The sequence below is a fragment of the Plutella xylostella genome, chromosome 30 (genome assembly GCF_932276165.1).
Source record: "Plutella xylostella chromosome 30, ilPluXylo3.1, whole genome shotgun sequence".
Classification (NCBI taxonomy): Eukaryota; Metazoa; Arthropoda; class Insecta; order Lepidoptera; family Plutellidae; genus Plutella; species Plutella xylostella.
In genome coordinates, this window is record NC_064010.1 from 4,510,778 (window position 1) to 4,531,821 (window position 21,044).

General features: G+C 37.6%; 2 protein-coding genes and 1 long non-coding RNA gene across 3 annotated transcripts in view; 2 read left to right on the forward strand and 1 right to left on the reverse strand.

The window, feature by feature from the left end:
- LOC105383208 (GTPase-activating protein CdGAPr) overlaps positions 1-21,044 on the forward strand; it is an 89,380-nt gene that overhangs the window by 2,376 nt on the left and 65,960 nt on the right. The gene's annotated exons all lie outside the window — the stretch shown is intronic.
- Positions 4,371-5,532, reverse strand: LOC125491066. The gene is made up of 3 exons (XR_007268095.1): positions 5,472-5,532; positions 5,199-5,388; positions 4,371-5,018 (listed from the first exon to the last, which is right to left on the reverse strand). It is a non-coding gene; the product is annotated as an uncharacterized LOC125491066 (long non-coding RNA).
- LOC125491051 lies at positions 5,770-18,477 on the forward strand. Its single transcript, XM_048631943.1, has 8 exons — positions 5,770-5,982; positions 7,534-7,583; positions 9,079-9,282; positions 9,800-9,898; positions 10,789-10,851; positions 10,991-11,533; positions 12,041-12,135; positions 18,412-18,477. Coding segments are annotated over exons 1-8 (1,122 nt in total). The 5' UTR covers positions 5,770-5,980.

Genomic DNA, 21,044 nt, shown 5'->3' on the forward strand with positions numbered 1-21,044 from the left:
CTGTGTTATAAGTTTGACCACAGTGAAGTGAAATGAAGTGAGAAATTAATCCTCATGAAAACGGTATTTTGGACCGCTGCTGCGCCAACCACGACCCTATCTCTTTGCGTTTAATGTACCGATTTATCGTCGAAAAGTAGGAGTAGACCCCCTGCTAGCTAAACAGGGGGCGCAAGACGCGACAAAAGTTCTCCGTCGCACTCGCTCTCGAAACCGCGCGATGTGAATGAGCGCGATTCAAAACTTTTGTCACGTCTTGCGCCCCGTGCTAGGCCGTCTGGTGGCAGTCGAGTCACGTATTTAGACTTTCGACTTTCGATCCAGTTAACTTGTCGCCCGGATCGAGAAGCGAAACGCTCTCAGCGAAAGTAAACCCTGGATCTAGAATCTAGAATGATTATGCCTATTGCTAGAACCTCTGTGTGTTTTGTTTGAGAAAGTAAATTATTTACTGTGTGATGAAAATTTATTAAAGTCACAGTGTACCTAAGCGATGAGACCGCAATTTTTGTACCTATGTATTAGTATATTATGTCTACTTACCACCAAATTCATAAAACGTATTTTAAGTTTCTTTAGAGGACGTTTACAAACACACCATCTTGTTCAGTATATTTTTAATCCAAGTAGGTATCTAGTTGCCGTTGCCGAATAAGGGTGCTTACATAGAGAATCGGGTTCCATGTACCTACCTGTAGCCCTACTCTTGGCACGCAATGTATTGGTTTCATCTTGCCTTCTCGCCATTTGGCACTCCCGAGATCGACGGTGGTGCCATCTTGTCTTAACTATTGAGCGGTTTTCAACGGAACTCGTCATACCCCATTTACACTCTCGCCTCGGCCCTCGCCTCCTCGCTCGCCTCGTCACTCGTGCGGAGGCGCGAATGTAAACACCCACTCGCGTGTGACGCGAGTGGGTGTTTACACTCTCGTGCAGAGTTCAGTTGTCTTTGAGCTAGCAACGATGGAGGACGTCGAAGTTTTAGCCGCAACAATAAATAATTTATGTATGATCACCGATTACTTCGCCGTTTATGGACCGATTTTGAAAATTCTTTTTTTTATGTATTGGGTTGAGATCCCATGTGGTCCCATTTTTTTCAAATTTTGATTCCACCTCCAAGGGTGGGTAAAGGGTTAAAAACAGGCTATGAATTTCCATTTTGGGTACCTATTAACCGATTGTAGTTAATGAAAGGAGGATGGGCAACAATATATGGGAGCTGGGACCACCCTCCAATAGCAGTAAGACTAACGTCGTTGGATAGGTCTTGTCAATAGGAATAACTTTTGCTTTGACAGCTTTGGTGTCACAGTTGTCCGTTCAGAGATATATGACTTATAAGTTCCGATACTCGTCAGTTCATCTTACTGCTATTGGAGGCTGGACCACCCTCCAATAGCATTAAGACTAACATCGTTGGATAGGTCTTGTCAATAGGAATAACTTTTGCTATGACAGCTTTGTTGTCACAGTTGTCCGTTCAGAGATATATGACTTATAAGTTCCGATACTCGTCAGTTTATCTTACTGCTATTGGAGGCTGGACCACCCTCCAATAGCAGTAAGACTAACGTCGGTGGATAGGTCTTGTCAATAGGAATGACTTTTGCTTTGACAGCTTTGTTGTCACAGTCGTCCGTTCAGAGATATATGACATATAAGTTCCGATAGGGGGTTAATTAAATATTTTCTTCGGAAGAAAAATAATAGCACTGGTGATTCTTTAATTATTTATTATTATAATTACACTATCTACACTATCAGACGAGATCTGGGCATATTGGATAACAATAACTGATAGATGAACTGACGAGTATCGGAACTTATATAAGTCATATATCTCTGAACGGACAACTGTGACAACAAAGCTGTCAAAGCAAAAGTTATTCCTATTGACAAGACCTATCCAACGACGTTAGTCTAACTGCTATTGGAGGGTGGTCCAGCCTCCAATAGCAGTAAGATGAACTGACGAGTATCGGAACTTATAAGTCATATATCTCTGAACGGACAACTGTGACAACAAAGCTGTCATAGCAAAAGTTATTCCTATTGACAAGACCTATCCAACGATGTTAGTCTTAATGCTATTGGAGGGTGGTCCAGCCTCTAGTAAGATGAACTGACGAGTATCGGAACTTATATAAGTCATATATCTCTGAACGGACAACTGTGACAACAAAGCTGTCAAAGCAAAAGTTATTCCTATTGACAAGACCTATCCAACGACGTTAGTCTTACTGCTATTGGAGGGTGGTCCAGCCTCTAATAGCAGTAAGATGAACTGACGAGTATCTGAACTTATATAAGTCATATATCTCTGAACGGACAACTGTGACAACAAAGCTGTCAAAGCAAAAGTTATTCCTATTGACAAGACCTATCCAACGACGTTAGTCTTACTGCTATTGGAGGGTGGTCCAGCCTCCAATAGCAGTAAGATGAACTGACGAGTATCGGAACTTATAAGTCATATATCTCTGAACGGACAACTGTGACAACAAAGCTGTCATAGCAAAAGTTATTCCTATTGATAAGACCTATCCAACGATGTTAGTCTTAATGCTATTGGAGGGTGGTCCCAATCTGCCCATTGTCTTTTAGAAAGTACATAGGTACTTAACTATATTTTTAACATTAAAAAAAATATGATGGTGACCTTGAGCTGATCTGATGATGGAAACGGAAGGTAGTCAAGGGAACTCCTCAACGGTAGGTATATAGCAACTACTTCGTGTTTACTACTGACTAGTAGTATCATTTGCTTCTTAATGTTGATTGTCAATTATTGCAAATAAACTAAGTATAAATAAGTAATAAAATAAAATAATGATAAAAAAACGACTTCAAAAAACCACTAAAACGTAAGAAATAATTTAAGGTTTAGACATGGTTTAGACCTATTCTATGTGGCAGTACTAATATATCTAAGCAGGTAAGTACTGCTTTTATTTCTTACGTTTTAGTGTTTTTTTATTATTATTATTTTATTGAAATATTTACTTATATGAAATTAAATGTTTCGTCTTGCGACCAATCCATTATACAACTGAGAAAAAACACTACGTTATAATTATACGACGACGAACACAACCTGCGCGGCACGATGTAGAAGCCAAAATGAAGCGGACGCGAGAGTGTAAACACCCGCTCGCGTGCGACGCGAGCTCGACGCGAGCTCCTTTGACTCGTGCCCCAAAACCGCTCCGGACGCGAGCGCCGCGAGTGGCGAGGCGAGCGAGGAGGCGAGCCACGAGCGTCTGTTCACACTCGCGCCTCGCCCCTCGCCTCCTCGCTCGCCTCGCCACTCGTGCGAGAGTGTAAATGGGGTATCAAAATCTAGTCCAAATTGTGAATTGGCACTCTTGACAACCTTTTTGACAGATGTTATTGTGTTCACTCTTGTGTTTAGGCAAGTCGTCTACGCAAGAACAAATAAACAACTTTTGAGTGGAGATTTGTGAATAAAGTAGTTAAATTATAGCTCGTTTGGGGCTACAATGTACATTAAATTTAAGTACAATGTGTACCATCGCTCTTACGATGAAGGAAAACATCGTGAGGCAACCTGCATGTCTAGATTTCGCACATCTAGATAATATGTGAAACCCATATGTAATGGCTCGTTTGGCACAACAATTTACATAGGATTTAAGTGAAATGTACCTATATTATCCCTCTTACGATAAATAAAAACTTCGTGAGACAAGATATCTAGGCAAGAACAAATACATTAACTAACAATTTGTGAGTGGAGATTTGTGAATAAAGTAGCTGAATTATGTCTCGTTTGGCGCTACAATGTACATGAAGTTTAAGTAACAATGTGTATCATCGCTCTTACGATGAAGGAAAACATCATGAGGCAACCTGCATGTCTAGATTTCGCACATCTAGATAATATGTGAAACCATCATCCCGCAGTGGACCAGTATGGTAGGAATAGCTCGTTTGGAGCTACAATTTACATGGTTTCTAAGTTAAATGTATACCATCTCTCTTACGATGAAGGAAAACATTGTGGCAACCTAGAGTTTTCATAATATCTAGATTATAATGTGAACCCACCAACCCGCAGTGGACCAGCATGGTAGGAAATGGTCCATGCATAGGAAGGCAGTTTAGACGTTAGGGATATGTACAATTGTTCCATTCGAGATATCCAGGTGCAGGTACGTACACCCCCGCAGAGAATATATAATAGAGCAGCCCGTTAAGCCACAACACCCGGTTTGGTGGAAGGATCCACCATTTACTATGGAGATGAACCACCACTTCCAGCACATCTACATGCCTAAATACTATAGTATCTTGTAAATATTTCAGTACTTAATGAAAAAGATTTAAAAATAAAAACATTATGTAAGTTTCAGAATTCTTTATCTTTATAATAATCATACAGACATACTTTTGTAGAATAATAATTTCACCACCACTGTTGAAATACTTGCAAACTTAATAATATAAGGAACATATTAACATAGGAACACTTTTTATAATATTATTTAACATTTCTTAAAAGAAAAATGTTCATATACTTCGACATAGGATAAGTATTAATATAAAATAATATTTTTAGTCACAGGAAAAATAATATAAAATCTACTTAAATCATCACATCATCTACTACTGCACAACAGCATCTATACCCATAACTAGTAACGCTGGTTATGGGACTAAATGGACTTAACTTTGTTATTTCTTGATAACTATTGCACAATTTGTATGAGGATATTGACTCCATCACGGACAGCTTCTGCTAGGTCCCCTTTAGGCTTTAGGGCATTAGCCCATGCTGTCAGCAGTTAGGCCTCTACCTGCTTTTCCTCTATGGCCATCACTCTGTCTACTTCTACATCAACTTGGTTGCGGCGGCTGGATCTACGCTGTGAGGTGGGAGCAGGATGAGCTGAGCGGCTTGATAGTTCAGGCCTGGGTATGATGGGTTCAGGATGCTGCACCTCGACATTAAGTATGTTATGATCCTGCCATATACCATGGAATGCCTCAGTCTGAAAAAAATAAATACACATTAACGTTTTAAAAACTTTTTTTTTCCAGTACTTACTTAATATGAAAAAAACAGTTAAGTAAAGTAAGATTTGTAAATCATCTTGGGGTAAGTTAGCTTACGGGGATTTTAATTTGTTAGTCATAACACAATGAAAAGTAAACTTAAGATTTTAACTTACTTTAGGCATATCGGCGGAGTCCATCTTTTTAAGACCCTCCGAGCGCATTTAAGGTCGAGGCCATTGATGTTATTTTTTTCATAATTTTAACTTCCCTTGGTCGGTCTTAAGAAGACCCCTGGCCATTCCAGGGTTACTAACTTTCTACAAGTAATTTCGTCTGGCGGTATGACGGCCGAGTTGCGGAACTCTGCGGGGAAAAACAAGGTTCATTATAATGATCGTAGTGGATATACAGATGATTCTAACACGTTTGGTAACTGAACAACTTACCATAATATTGGTTTTTAAAACTTTTTAAGTTGTTACTTATTATGAAAATCCACCGACCGGCCATGACAACAAGAATTTAATTGACAATTTGTTTTTTTTTTTCGTTTTCATTCATTCTTTCACAGAGTAACTGTCAAAATTGACTCACATACAACACAAGTTAGAACCAATTTCTAACACAAGACGATCTGAACATGCTATGTCAACTCAGTACAAACGATAGTAAATATTTCATTACCAGCAGCGCCGGCTGTGAATTAAACATGAAACTTTTTTGACAGTTTAGACATATGTCACAAACGTCAAGTTTTAAGTTTGAAATTTTTTCACAACCGTCTCTGTTGCGTTGTTTATTTCTGGTTTGCGATACTTTTGGACTTTTATTTGACTTTGCTGCTCTTACGGATTCTGTTTTGCCCACGATTGGACTTTCTTACGGATATCTTAATAAACGACAACTATTGCGCTTTCCCACGGACTCTGTTTTATGCTCAAGTTTTGGTGTGAACATGTCCAGTAGAGATGCCACGAATATTCGGCAACTATTCGGTATTCGGCCAGTTTTTTCAGTATTCGGTATTCGGCCGAATAGTGCGTACTATTCGGGCCGAATACCGAATAGTAAATCATGTAAAAAAATACTTGTTATTTTAATCAAAATTGTGTATTTATTTCCAAATCACAACATTTTAGTACTTAAAATTAATCAGTAGTAAGTTGTGCTGGATAAAAACGAGCATTTCAGCATTTGGTAGCCTACGATTGCGCTTTTCATTGTAACCATCCTCAGAAAATAACCTCTCACTATAAACGCTACTTCCAGGTGAAGAAAGATAAGTTATTGCAAATTTCAAAAGGTTCGGGTATTGTTTTTTGTTTGCTGACCACCACTTGTAAGGATCGGATATCCGATCTAGGCGAACTACGAGGGCGGGTCAATAAGTCCGTGACTTTTTGAAAAAAATACTGGTTTTTGGATAATTTTATTTTTTATTTTTCAACGTAGTCTCCTTTGAGCTCTATACACTTTGTCCAAAGTTTCTGCAATTTTTTTATCCCTTCCAAAAAATTAGGTTTCTCGAGGTCATCAAAATACCCACCTTGGCCTTCTTTGGCGCCGATTCACCCCGAGAAACCCACTGTTTAGATTGCTGTTTGGTCTCTGGTGTGTTGTGGTGGATCCACGTTTCGTCCTCGGTTACAAAACGGCGTAAAAACTCGTCCAAATTTCGGTTAAACTACGCCAAACACTCCTCTGCGAAGTTGTCATTCGAATGCGTTTGTGAGCAAACGCGGCACCCATCTTGCGGAAAGCTTTTTCATACCCAAGTGATCATTCAAAATTGAAACCACTGAGCCACGTGATATCCCTGTGGCTTCCACTATCCCTTGCACTTTCAATCTCCGATCGGCCAACACCATGTCGTGAATTTTTTCAATCATTTCAGGTGTAGAGACCTTAACAGGGTGCCATGAACGTCCGGCATCTTCCGTACTTGTACGGCCAGAATGGAATTCAGTAAACCACTTTTACCATAGATATTGATGGTGCAGAGTCCCCATAATCTTTATCAAGCTTAACCTTGGTTTCAGTGATGGTTTTTTTCCGCTAAAAATCATGCTTAGTGAGCACACGAAATTCAGTTTTTTACTTTATGTTTTTAAATCACGCGGTAGTTGCTAATAACGGGTGTAAAACACAAACCAAGTGACGTAACTGGTCCAAATTTTGACAGATGTCAACTGACAGTTGCCTGTTGACAGGAGCAATGTTGTTCTTTCAGTTAAGTGGTGGCGGGAAATTATAAAAGTCACGGACTTATTGACCCGCCCTCGTATTATCAAATAAAAATTCAACTCGTTTGCCACAGCATTCAGCCTCCTAATAATTAGCATTTCTCATATAATCTGTAGCGACTTCTTCAAGGCAGTTCCAGGAACAAAAAAAACAGGTTGTAGCGCCGAATATTCGGCGGCCGAATATTCGGCGCTTCGGCCGGCAGCGTCGCCGAATATTCGGTATTCGGTATTCGGCCAATTCACTATTCGTGGCAACACTAATGTCCAGGCTGAAATGCTGTGTACCTGGCTGTGATGTCGTTGCAGGAAGTGGTAAGTTAGTTTGTATACTTCATGATTGAAAAGGTTTCCAAGACAATCACATTTTAAGTTATGATAAGTTATCCAAGCAAACTTTTTTCCAGTGTTACTTATAGGTTATAGTATAGACTCCTACAAGTATTAACTGAACCTATAGGTAGCTGGAGGTCTTTCGGTTAAATTGTCCCTTCCAGTAGCTTAAGGTGTCTGAGAGGCGTGTTTTGAAACTATACAAGGCCAGAACGCAGAGGTTGGGACTGCTCGCGTATATTTTCAAATTAAAATGGTGCCATGATTTACTTGAATGTATACAAGGCCATTACGCACTAATCGCGTATATTTTCAAGTAAGTTGGGCCAAAATTATGGCTTGAAAATATACTGCAGCAGTTACCACTGCGTACTAATCGTGTATATTTTCAAGCGCCAAGGGGCAATGCGAGTACTTGAAACTATACGTGATTAGTTACCAGGTAGCCCTTTTGAATTGTTGCTCTCTCTTTCTTTCATGCGAAATAGTAATAAGTCTATTGCCTTCTAAACATTGCATCATCATTCCGCACTTGGCATTAATTTCGTAACGTGTTTTTTGTTTACACCGTAAGTAAAAAGTAAATTGATATTAAACTGTAGAACTGTTGTTAATAGTAAAAATTATCTCATAAGAGGGTGTAGAACAATTCATAAAAGACAATTACGGTGAATTCAAAACTTGATGAAAAATATGTCTATAATAGGTCTATACCTACTACACTCACGAGCAATGAATAAGTCTAAGTAGCAAAAAGTCAACACCAAATGACCCTAATTTTTTTAAACCATTAAATTTAATATTTGGTCAAAATTTACTATTTTAGTTGGTTATAATAATATTTTGATGCGCTGTTAAATGCACTTTAATATTGCCAACGGCGTCATTAAGCTAGTCTTATCCGTTCAGGAGTGTAGTAGGTATTACTCTTAATTCATTTAAATAATAAGATATTAGTAGGTATGCTTACTTGCAAGTATGATTGCTATAAATATCAATCAAATTAGAGCTTGTCCATCTTCATTTATTATCATTTTATAGGTATGACAGGCAGAACAAGTCAATTGTAGTCATTTACATTTACCGAAATAGTTAAGTAAATTAGAATCAGCATGTAGGTATAAATTATATGCGACAAGTACGCCAATCAAGCAATATGCGTAATAGCAATGTATATTTTCAAGTACGATTCAGTAAATCCCAACTTGAAAGTATACGCGATTAGTACGCACAAATCGTGTATATTTTCAAGTAAAATATTTATTTTTTTCACTTGAAACTATACAGTGCTAGTACACTATGGGTGCGTTCTGGCCTTGTATAGTTTCAAAACACGCGTCTGAGAGTATACAACAAATTTCTTCCAACCTAACAGTAGGGAAGGATTTCTTTATTAATTATTGTTTTTGTTCAAGTTCTATATTCATTTTATCATTGGCTTTAAGCTTTACTTGATAAGAACATTGAATATTTTCAGGTACTCTCCTACACACGTTTCCAGATCCTAAGAAGAACAATAAGTTGTTTGAGATTTGGATAACGAGAATTGGTGGTGACCTCAATGAGTTAAATGTGGATTATGTTTACAAGAACAGAAGAGTTTGTCGAAAACATTTTGTGGAGACATACCTCTACCCCAAAAAATTATGTCCTATGGCAGTGCCTTCACGTCTTTTACCAAGTATGTATTATTTCAGCATTATAGTGCCACAAACTTATCTGTTCCGGTGACAGTTCAAGTAAATGTCTAATACTTCTTCATTCTATAAGATTTTAAGTTTGCCCATAGTGGTAATTAGCCCTTGAGGTTTTAATAAACCCATCTAATCTATATCAATATACAATGAACTAGTAAGCAATTTAGTTCGCTCTCACCGGAACAGATAAGTTTGTGGCACATTAAATCCTAATCCTAACTAATATTATAAATGCGAAAGTAACTGTGTCTGTCTGTTACTCTTTCACGCCTAAACTACTGAACGGATTTGAATGAAATTTGGTATACATATGGTCTAGACCCTGAGAAAGAACATAGGATACTTTTTATCCCGAAATTCCCTCTGGAAAACTTTTAAGGCGAAGCGAAGCTCGCGGGAAAAGCTAGTTATCTATATTTGCTTTTGATTCTCAATTTATACTGCTGTCATCAAATGTTTTGTATAAATACTTATTATAATAATTATACCTTTTTTTCACAGGAGATGTTGAAGATGATAGAAGAAGAAGACCATTACTGATTGCTGAACCAATTAGTAATATGCCACTATTACATATGGATGTACCTAGCACATCACAAGGTAAGGTTAGGTTAGGTTATTTTTACATAAGGACATAAATTTATGCTTAGGAGGTAGCTGGTTTAGTCTCAAAGTTACATGTTACTATTTCTCATTAAATAATAAAAGGGAAATATTAAGTATGTTTGTAAAATCATAATGGAAGGCCAAGTAGTCCTTTCATGTTGGGATTTGATCCAACAACCTTGAGATAAAGATGTTATGCCCTTTGCAATATTCCACACCACATGTTAATATGTACATAATAATATGTAGGTACGGTCAGCTTCACAAGTCCCTATACACTTTTGTACCTTGCCAAATTTACCGGCACTAATGATGACTAACTTGACGGTTTATGACTTTTGGTTTTGACAAGGTACAAAAGTGTATAGCCACTTATGACGCTGACTGCACATATAATATTAATTCTCTTGTAATTTTTAGTTTTCCACACCCAAATGGTGCCAACGGGACCCTGTTACTAGGCCTCTGCTGTATGTCCTCAGCAGACTGTTTGTCTTTAACTTTAATATAGTTGGACTTTCAATAGGGTTGTGATTAAGTTCACAGAAGATCTAATCATTCCAGAGCTAACTCATAATTTCATACTTCTTACGTTCTGATCGGTCGTTCTTAAAGAATGTCACGTCACTTCATACAAATGAATGTCAACCTGTTCTTGCCGGCCCCTGACCGGACCGTTAAGTGTGTGCCCACTCTTACTCAGTTACATCCCTATTTATTAGGAGGAAATAACCAACAAAACGTCATTTTACTGCATCTAATTAAAAGTCCAACTATATGTCATATAGGACAGTTGTCATTTTCTAAGAGTGTGTATGACTATGACTGTATAGAACCATGAAAAAAAAGATATCTAATATTTACCTTATAAATATGTTTTACAGGTTACAACATGGACACAACTGAAAGACCTGTAGCTGCTGGTGGAAGAATGAAGTCACAATCTCGTAAGTTTAAATATTAATTCATTATATTATACCGAACACAACTCCTAGACCCCATTATGTGCCCCCAATTAGAGCGGCTGATTGCGGGGTAGGGATATTGATTATGCAATAAATTGACAAAAAAATATCGTTATTCCAGGTCGCCGATACAATACTATGACTGAAAACGAAAAAGCTCTTCTTAAGTTGTCCTCAAAGCTCCAAGCAAGAGTAAGGTTGTTGCAGAAACAGAAAAATGCCACAAAACATGAAATTAAAATTGTGAAGCAAATGAAGAAACAAGATGAGTTCAAAACTGTATTCGCAGGATTAAGTGAAGGAGCACAAACATTTTTTGCAATGCAATTATCGCAAACGGGTAAGAAACTGAAAGGAAGACGTTTCACAACGAAAGAAAAAATATTCTGCCTAGCTCTTTATAAGCGCAGTCCTAAAGCGTACCGCAAAACGTTTAAACAACCAGTAAGCTACACTTTTTGTCGCAGCTCTACAAAAACAATGAGTTTAAAAGAGCAAATAAAAGAGGTCATTGGAGAAATTCAAAAAACTGGTTTGCGTGTTGTGGCTACTGTTTGTGATCAGGGAGCAACTAACAGAGCTGCCATAAACAGTCTTCTAGAAGACACAAGAACCACATGCATCAAAGAGGATAAAGAGTGGTCGGGTGGTTACTTCCAACTGGGTAACAGTAAAATATACCCAATTTACGATCCTCCACATTTATTAAAAGGGATCAGGAATAATTTACTCAATAAGGATCTCATATTTGAAATTGATGGAGAAAAAGGGGTGGCAAAATGGAGCCATATTGAAGAGCTCTATACCCGTAAACCTGGCTTCGATGGCCTACGATTGGTGCCAAAGTTGACTGCTGAGCACGTGAAACCAAAGTTTATTCCAAAAATGAGGATGAAGCATTGTGCGCAAGTATTTAGCAGAACGACATCAGTTGCATTGGGATTTTTGGCAGGTAACAATTTTTTTCATTCATACAGGGTGTAGGTAAATGACATTCTCCCGCAAAACTAAATCAATTGTTAGTTTGACCAGTACATAATATGGTAAAATTTACCGGGAGCATGTCATTTACACTTGTATTGTATATTACACTTATATTATAATATTTCTCTGTGGCTTTGTTCGGCCATATAATATGAGATGATTATATGTAACTTTTCTTATATTTCAGAATGTGGAAAATTACCAGATGAATGTAAACACACTGCAAGGTTACTTCGTCTTTTTGACGACCTGTTCGAGTCAGTTAATGGCAGTTATCACCAGGTAATGAATGGAAAAGTGTACAGGGCGGCAGTTACGCCAAAATCACCACACCACGCACTCTGGAGACGAAGCCTCAAAGTTTTAAAATCAATGAAGTTTTGTGACAAAGCCGGCCGTACTGTATCCGTACCTTCCGTACAGAGTTGGATTAAAACAATAGAAAGAATAGAAAAATTGTATCAGCTCTTAAAATCAATGGGTATAGACTCAATTTTACTGAGAAATGTAAACCAAGACCCATTGGAAAACTTTTTTGGAGCTATTCGGTCACATGGCCAAAGCAACACAATGCCCAATGCTTTCGCATTTGAAGCCGCCTATAAGTCTTTATTGATAAATAATTTAAGATCTGCCCATTCTGTTGGGGCGAACTGTGAAAGCGACGGAGTGCAGTGCCTACAGTCATTAAAATATTTAATAGAAAAACAAAACAATAAAGATACCACAAGTAGTTTTGAAATCAATGCGGAGCATATTAGCATTGATGAACTGAATACAGATGAAATGACAGTAGGCACTAGTCGTACCGAGGTGGAAAGGACGGCAGCGATTGCTTATTGCAGTGGGTGGCTAGTGACCAGGGTCCAAAAATGTTGTTTTAAGAGCGGTCCAACATGTAAAAAAGATTGTAAGTGAAGAAAGACAAAATTTTCACAAAAACATTGAATGCAGGGAATATGAGAACAAAGGCTGGCTTTGTTACCCCACAAGAGAGGTGTTTGATTGTTTTTTACAGCTGGAAAACATTATTAACATCGTGCTGTCAGATAAATGTCACATAAAAAATATATCAAATTATATAAAAGTGATAATTGAAACCAATGTTGATTTTAATTTCATTTCTTGTGGGGAACACAAAACAATTAACATTGATTTTATAATAAATAAATCAATTAAATTTTTCATTCATACCTGGTGTACCACCGTTAACCAGATTTTAACAGGCAAACTGTCCTGTTTTAACGAAAACGATAAAATTAAGAAAAGTGCTTTCGAGTATTATTTAAAAAATAAAAGACGTAAAAATTACATATTGTTTTATTTATTCATAAAAATCATTTTTTCAGTTTGTTATCTGAAATAAGTCTGCATAATTAATGTCTGTTTTATGTTCAATCTGCTAGATTATATTATTTTCTCCTTCTGGTAAGGAAATCTGTCAGCAGATTGAATAAAAAACAGGCATTGATAGAACAGCTATACAATACAGGTTACCTACCTACCTATACGTATAGTATGGTATGATTAGTTCCATGTTTGATTTCTAGATGGCGCTCATCTGCGATACGGATTCTGACCTTGAGTCAACAGTCTTATTCCGATTATACTATAGTAGTCTTTGGATCTGAACACGATTGTGAGCCAATTCATGTCGGGAGTGCCAAATCTAACTTGAAATTGCCATAAACTTGTGTTCGATCTTAACACAATATGAATTTACGTCTTGCGTGCCAAGAGTAGGCCTACTGTACCGGTAACCTGATTATGCGAAAGCGCTCATGACATTTAAAAATCCGGGAAATGCTCCGTGAGTGACCGGTACAGGTAGATACAGGGAACCCGATTCTCTATGTAAGCACCCTAAGTCCGCCTCGCCATCCGATTGCCTACTCTAGTAGATAAGTTTTGCTCATGGTAATAAAATTGCTTTCTTCGCAGTCCCCTGGGATAACTTTAGATATTGAGGCCAGGGGGTCACTCTATGACGAAAAACTATGTTTCAGAGAACTGCTGCGCGAGCTACGACCCTGTCTCGTTGTACTAAACGTGTCGATTGCACGACAGTGCAGCGAGCATAGATTCGATACTATTTTCGAATCTACACGAAGGGTCACTTTTACTCTTTTACCAAACGCTAAACGTATTTAAATCAAATTTTAAATACATTTTGTACTAACTGACAGACGTATGACAGGCTGCTAAATACGTTTAGCGTTTAGTGAAATTCCACGTAACATATGGAAAAAACAAATGTCACTTTGGAATTAACTTTGCCTTGCATTTTGACAGTGACAGTTGACGATACGCAACGTTAACGGAGGTTCGATACTTGTGCTCGCGACTCAGCTCTCGTTCGATCGTTTTCGTCAGTATAAAGTAACCCTCCAGAGTCACCCCGTTACGGCTACGTTATGTTATGGGGCGAAGGGTGCGGCGGGCGGTGTAGGTCAAAGCAGAATGTGGCTTTACTCACGAAACCACTTTACTTTGTCAACTATTTCAATACAAAATCGTTTTCGTAGATGGTAGTACCTAGTTCAGTTGGGTATACCTTTTTAACCCTGTTGACGAAAAAGGTTATTATAAGTTTAAAGTGCCTTTGTAGGTGGTAGCGTAGCTCCCAAACGGCTGAACCGATTTTCGATTTGTTTTTTTAGGGTCATAGGTTATGATAACCCTCAGTGTTCTTAGCGATATTGTATCAAAATTGGCTAAGCCGTTCAAAAGTTATGCAACTTTTAATGTCGAATGTCGGGGGTTTTTTACGTTGTTTAAGGTAGTTGTTCAATGGTAAGCCGGTACTGGGAAGGGAAGGTCGTATCCATAGGTCCCACCCATGAGTCATCGTAGGAGTGTAGGCTAGATGAATAGGCCATTGATTTTTGCCACAGGAGGTAATGATGTATGAATAAGTTATTGTTTTTGTCGCTACACAAAGTCATTTTTGGTCACGGTTTTTCAAGCGAAGTTCAAAAGTTGGGGAAGTAACTGGGGAGTAACCGATTTTTTTTTTTTTTTTTTTTTTTTTATTTAAGGATCACAAAACAGATAAGTTACACTTTTAAAAACAATTTAAGGACTAGAGTAAAATTATTGTAATGTGTACTTTCTAAATACATGCGACCACAACACGAGTAGGTAAGTAAAGAAAACTTAAATGTAAAATAAACAGACTTATTTAACTAATTAAATTGATAAGTACCTTAAGTTACATTAATTAGTGATACTTAAGTATAAGATTTTTGCAGCTGATAATGCAGTAAACAAAAAATAAGTGCCTTGTTTAGGTAAATTACTGTTAATAAAGTACTTACGTACTAGGTTTTTGTAGCTATACTGTAAACTAACTATAAACTTATAATTTAGAAACATGCGAAATTAATTGTAGTTAATTCAGAATTTTAAGGATTTTATGGCTGAAATAGAGGTGGAATATATATCAATATTATCTTTTAATTTATTATACAGTTCCATTGTTCGATAGACAGGAGCATGCTGACCCATATTAGTTCTGGAGAATGGTAGGTCAAAAGGATTTTGCTTAACGACTCTGCCTTTGACTTTAGGTACGTTTAAGCGTATTGCTTGTAGAAGGTCGGGACAATCAATCATGCCATGCAATAGTTTAAATAGGAATATTAGATCATTACGGTCTCGTCGTTGTTTTAGTGTGTCCATTTTAAAGTAGTCCAGTCGTGTCGAGTATGAAGTAAGTGTGCGACATAAGTTTTGACTGTAAGATAAATGATGCATAAAACGTTTCTGAACTTTTTCTAGCCTGTCACTGTGTATTGCGTATACGGGGTTCCATGCGGGGCTGCAGTATTCTAATATAGACCTGACGTAAGCATTGTAAAGTAGCTTTAATGTTTCGGGTTCACGAAATACTTTTGCTTTCCGAGTGACGAATCCTAGGACTTTGTTAGCTTTGGCGACTATCTTTTCAACATGAATGACAAGTTTATATGAGCAGTCGACTTGAACACCAAGATCTCGGGCGCTATAAACCGTTGGTAAGATTTCATTTCCGATTGAGTAGGTATATGCAGTTGGGGATCGCTTGCGGGTAAAATTAATTTTGAAGCATTTTGATATATTTAGTTTCATATTGTTGTTTTTGCACCAGTTTGTTAGATTATCAATGTCTTGCTGTAGTTCATGACAGTCATTAATGTTATTAATAGTTTTATAAATTTTTAAATCGTCTGCGTATAGTAATGCTTTAGAGGTTCGGATGGATTTTAAGATGTCATTAATAAAAATAACGAAAAATAAGGGCCCCAAATGTGATCCTTGAGCTATTCCCGAAGATATTAAAAGTATTTTGGATTTATATCCGTTCAATGCAACAAGCTGAGATCGGTTATTTAAGTAGCTATTTACCCATCGCAGCAGGGATCCGTGTATACCAAGGTGAGATAGCTTGTCCAGCAACAGTCTGTGATCCACAACATCGAACGCTTTGCTGAAGTCGGTGTAGATTGTGTGCACTTCAAGCCCCGCGTCCAGTGCTGTCATGACGTCGTTAGATAACAAAGCAAGATTCGAAACGGTAGAGCGTTTGGGGAGAAATCCGTGTTGTTCATTTATTAAATAAGGTTTGACATGCCAATACAGTTTTTTTACTAAAATAGATTCTAATATCTTACTAGTAGCGCAAAGGATAGAAATTGGACGATATTTCGTAACGTTATCTGAGAAGCCTGATTTCGGTATAGGGACCACGTGAGCTAACTTCCATTTCTTTGGGAACTGGCCTAACTTAAGAGAGTGATTAAAAATGAGTGATAACGGTTTAGAAATGGTTTTTCTACAATGCTTTAAAAAATAAGGTGGTAGGCTATCCGAACCTGATCCCTTGTTGGCGTCTATTCTAGAGAGAGCCGCTTGTATTTCAGATTCGGATATAGCCACGGAGGAGAGACAGTGGTTTGCTATGTCATAGTTTATCTGCGCGGGTGTTATAGCAGTGGCAGGTTCAAACACAGAGTTAAAATATTCGCAGAAGATATCGCATATGTTTTGGCCTCCGGTGGCTACCTTTTCCCCGTATTTCATAGTCTGTGGAAATGAGTTACTATTTTTCTTAGTATTTTTAACAAAACTCCAAAAGAACTTAGGATTAGTTTTTAAGTTTTTTTCTGTGTTTTCTTTATATTTAGCATAGCATAGTCGTGTGAGTTTATCGCAGCGGTTACGAAGCAAGTTGAAGGTAAGTTTATCCAAAGGATTGTTGTATTTTTTGTACTTACGATGATATTTGGATTTTTCTTGTAGTGCTTTTATTAGCGGTTTACTGTACCAAATGGGATAAATGGAGAATTTGCGGGTTTTCATTGGGACATGTATTAAGAAGATGGTCTCTAGTGTTGAGTAGAAGTTATCTACGACTATATTTATATCTTGGTTGCCTTCTATTTCTAGGGCCGCGTACCAGTCGACCTGTTCAATTTTGTCATTTATCTCCGCGTAATTTGCTTTGTAAAAGTTGAAAGAAGTGGTGTGATTAGGCTGAAGTGTTTTCCTAGGTGTTATACGTACTGTTATATCCAATGGAGGATGGTGTCTATCTATCACTGAGAGAGGTGATGAGCAGCGATCTACCTTTATACATTCAGGTGAGTTGGTTAATACGAGATCCAGTGTACGATTTAATGTGTTAGTGATACCGTTACATTGCAAAAGGTTGTTGAAATGAATACAATCAATAACACATTTTTCAATTTCATTAGATGATGGCTCAGGGACAAAATATAGTGTATCGGGTGACTGACCCCAGTTAGTTCTAGAAAGGTTGAAATCACCTACGATTAGGTTAAAAGAGTTTTCGCTGGTACGGTAATTCAAGGTATTTGTTATATTTTGACATAATTCGTTGCTATATGTATGATTTAGTGGTGGGGGGTTGTAGGCTACACAAAGGTTTATGGTTGAGTACTGGTTAATTAGTTTGTTTTTTTTATTTACAGGTATTGAGAGCCAGATCAGCTCACAATCACATTCAGATTGGATATTTGTCTCAGTGATAATCTCTTTACGGATTGCAATAAGCACGCCCCCGCCGTCAGTTTTGTTTCTAAAGTTAATTAAGGGTCTATCTCGTCTGTGTACAGTGTATCGCGTATCGATGAATTCATGGTCATAGACAGAGTCATTTAGCCACGTTTCAGTAAAAATGATTATATCGTAATCTGAAGAGAGAATGTTGGTTTTAATTTTATCGGTTTTTGTTCGCATACCTCTAAGGTTTTGGTAGTATACATTTAAAGAAGCCATTTCTTATGCAAAATATGAGTGTCTTATTATTAACAAAATATTATAACTTATAAACTATACAAGTAACCTATATTACAAATTATTAAGCATTTCTAAATTTTTTATTATAATGATAGGAGAGAAGTCGGTTTTGCGTACAAGAATTTGACCGTTACGAACCCAACAGTGCTTCAGTCCCCTTTCCTTGACAATGCGACGGGTAGCAGCATGGAGCGATTTGTTTACGGGCGATAGATGCTCAGAAACAAATATAAATCGTTTATCGCCTTGTATTCCCAGGTGAGACGTACTGAGTTTGTCCGAGTGTGGAGCCGACTTGTTGAAGACTTTAACAGCCGCGAGTAGTTCATCTCTGCATCTAGAGCTGGGCAGTTTAGCGATGATAGATCTCGGTCTGTCAGATTGTTTATTCATCTTGCTGATCCGGAAGCACGAACGTATATCATCATTGGCGAGATCGTACGAAACAGTGTGTGCAATTTTCTTTACCACTTCAACGATATTTTCGTTACGATTTTCTGGTACGCAGTCTATCTCCACATTACACTCACGAGCATGTTGTTCTACTGAGGCGACACGGTTAGTTAAGTCGGCTACTTTGATAGATAATACAGAGTTCTCATTTTTTAAGTTCTCAATGGTTTTTGTGGCTGTTTTGAGTTTAATGAGGACATCTTTTAGTTCAGCGGCTAAAAAGTCCGTAGCCTGAGTAAATTCAGTGCTCATCGTTTCAATAGTTTTCTTAAATTCACCCAGTATAGTTGTATGCATAGTTTTAATTATGAAGGACTGAAGTGAATTAATCTTCTCATCGATCAGTTTTTCTAAACTTTCCGCATTCATTTTGGTAAGTTGTTCAGAGCGGTCACAGTCCGCGTCCCGCAGCAATCAATAGTGTACCGATTAGGTAATTAGGTATAATACGCAGCGAGTCCCGAGGTGTAAACAAGTTACCTGCCAGTTAAATTATAATAGCGGTATGTTGGTCGTCGCTAGAGTGAGGCTGTGTCCAGAACGTCGTAAGCGCCATGCAAAACGCGTCGCTTACGCGTTTCGTTCGGAGGGATTGACTAACCTTGTTATTCACTGTATGTCACGCTCTGCGGTATTTAATTCTTCTTAAAACACTTGTAATTAGTAATTTTTACCAAATATTGTTTTTGATATTTGTAAAATTGCACTTATATTTGTTATTTCACTTTCTTAAAATTGGGTAATACTTTTTGTTTACTAGTTAATGATTATAAATCACGAGTAGAAGCAAAACGTGTTGCACGTCTTCGGAGTAAGTTATTATCCGATCAACTGCAAATCATAGAATAGAATACTACTGTATTTACATATTATACGCCTTCCTTTTAATATTCAGGGTGCCATGCTAGTGTTATTTTGGCACATCTTCGGTACGGCTGAGAACGTGTCCTAAATTCATCTCTACAGGTTTTTGATGGGTTCTGGCCCAAAGTTCCTCTTTTTAATAAATTGCATACATATATGTGTGTTATTCTGTTGGTGAAACAAACAATGATGTGGATTCTGAAGGCACAAATTCTTATTTAGGGGGATCAAAACCTTCATTTCTTTAATTAAAATTCGACTCTACGAATGTTGTGTGTGGTGTGTGGGAATTTATAGTTTCACAACGTTAAAATTAGAATTTCTGCTATCAGAATATCTCCAGTGTCGTACAAGTTTGTTGTCCCAACTAGAGAACCGTTATTCACGCTAATCTTATTTAATTTTAGTGGCTGAATCTATTGGCTGGAATTAACACAATGTAGCTTTTGGTCTGCCATGGGCCACGGATACAGATCACACAATGGATCTACGGATCGTAATTTACAGCACAATGTTAAATGTACTGACTAATACCTCCACATTGTAAAACTCGTAACATAATAGAGCACCGTTAATTGCACCTCTAACGGAGGTGTCACGTTGTACAGTCAGATACAAAAGTTTTTGCAGCATTTTAAAATAAATTACATAATGAATACAATTATAATTATAGTTAAAGACAGACACTTCAAAATTTTGTGTTACATGATGATTTTGTTATCTATGCATTCTTTACAAATATTCACCAACATGCACACAAATACCTCATCGATATCATCACTTGTTAGAAGAAAATTCAAAACCAAATCATAATTACCAATTAAATATTTAAAATTAGGACTACTTATCAATAAACACACATTTACAAGTACGTAACTTTTTTTACACGTATAGAGGAACAATAGTAATAAATGAGATAAAATAACTGGTGCAGCTGACTGTACTATGCACAGACTAGCTCGGACTCAGTGGTGCATTAAGTTAATGGGTCCGTCTCAGATCCAGATCTCAGGCTATACACTACATGAGTACTAAGTGAATGTATCGGACGTGACGGGTCAAAGCTGGAGGGTTACATATTATTTATCACATCACGACCCATCACGTCCCCACTGCTGGGCCACGGGTCTCCTTCCCATGAAGGAAGGGTTTAGGCCTAGTTCACCACGCTGGCCCAGTGCGGGTTGGTGGACCCCAACACAAGCAAGCTTGTGCTGAGAGAGTTGTCGGGTAAGTGGAAAACCAGACTGTTTTTGATGACTGTTACATATTATACTGACGAAAAATTAAGAACGAGAGCCGTCGTGCAATCGGAGGGTTTTACAACAAGACAGAGTCGTGGCTCGCGCGGCAGTGCTGCGAAACTTAGTTTTTTGAATGAAAGAAAGAAAATATATTTATTTAGTACTACACAAGTACACCACATACACAGAAAAACAAATTACATATACGCTAATAACACAAACACAGATAGTACACAGAAAAATAGAAAAGAAACATACAAAAAATACAAAAGAAACTAATAAAGAATACCTAGCCAGTCTGTGTTGGTGGTGCATCAGCGCAGCGCCAAA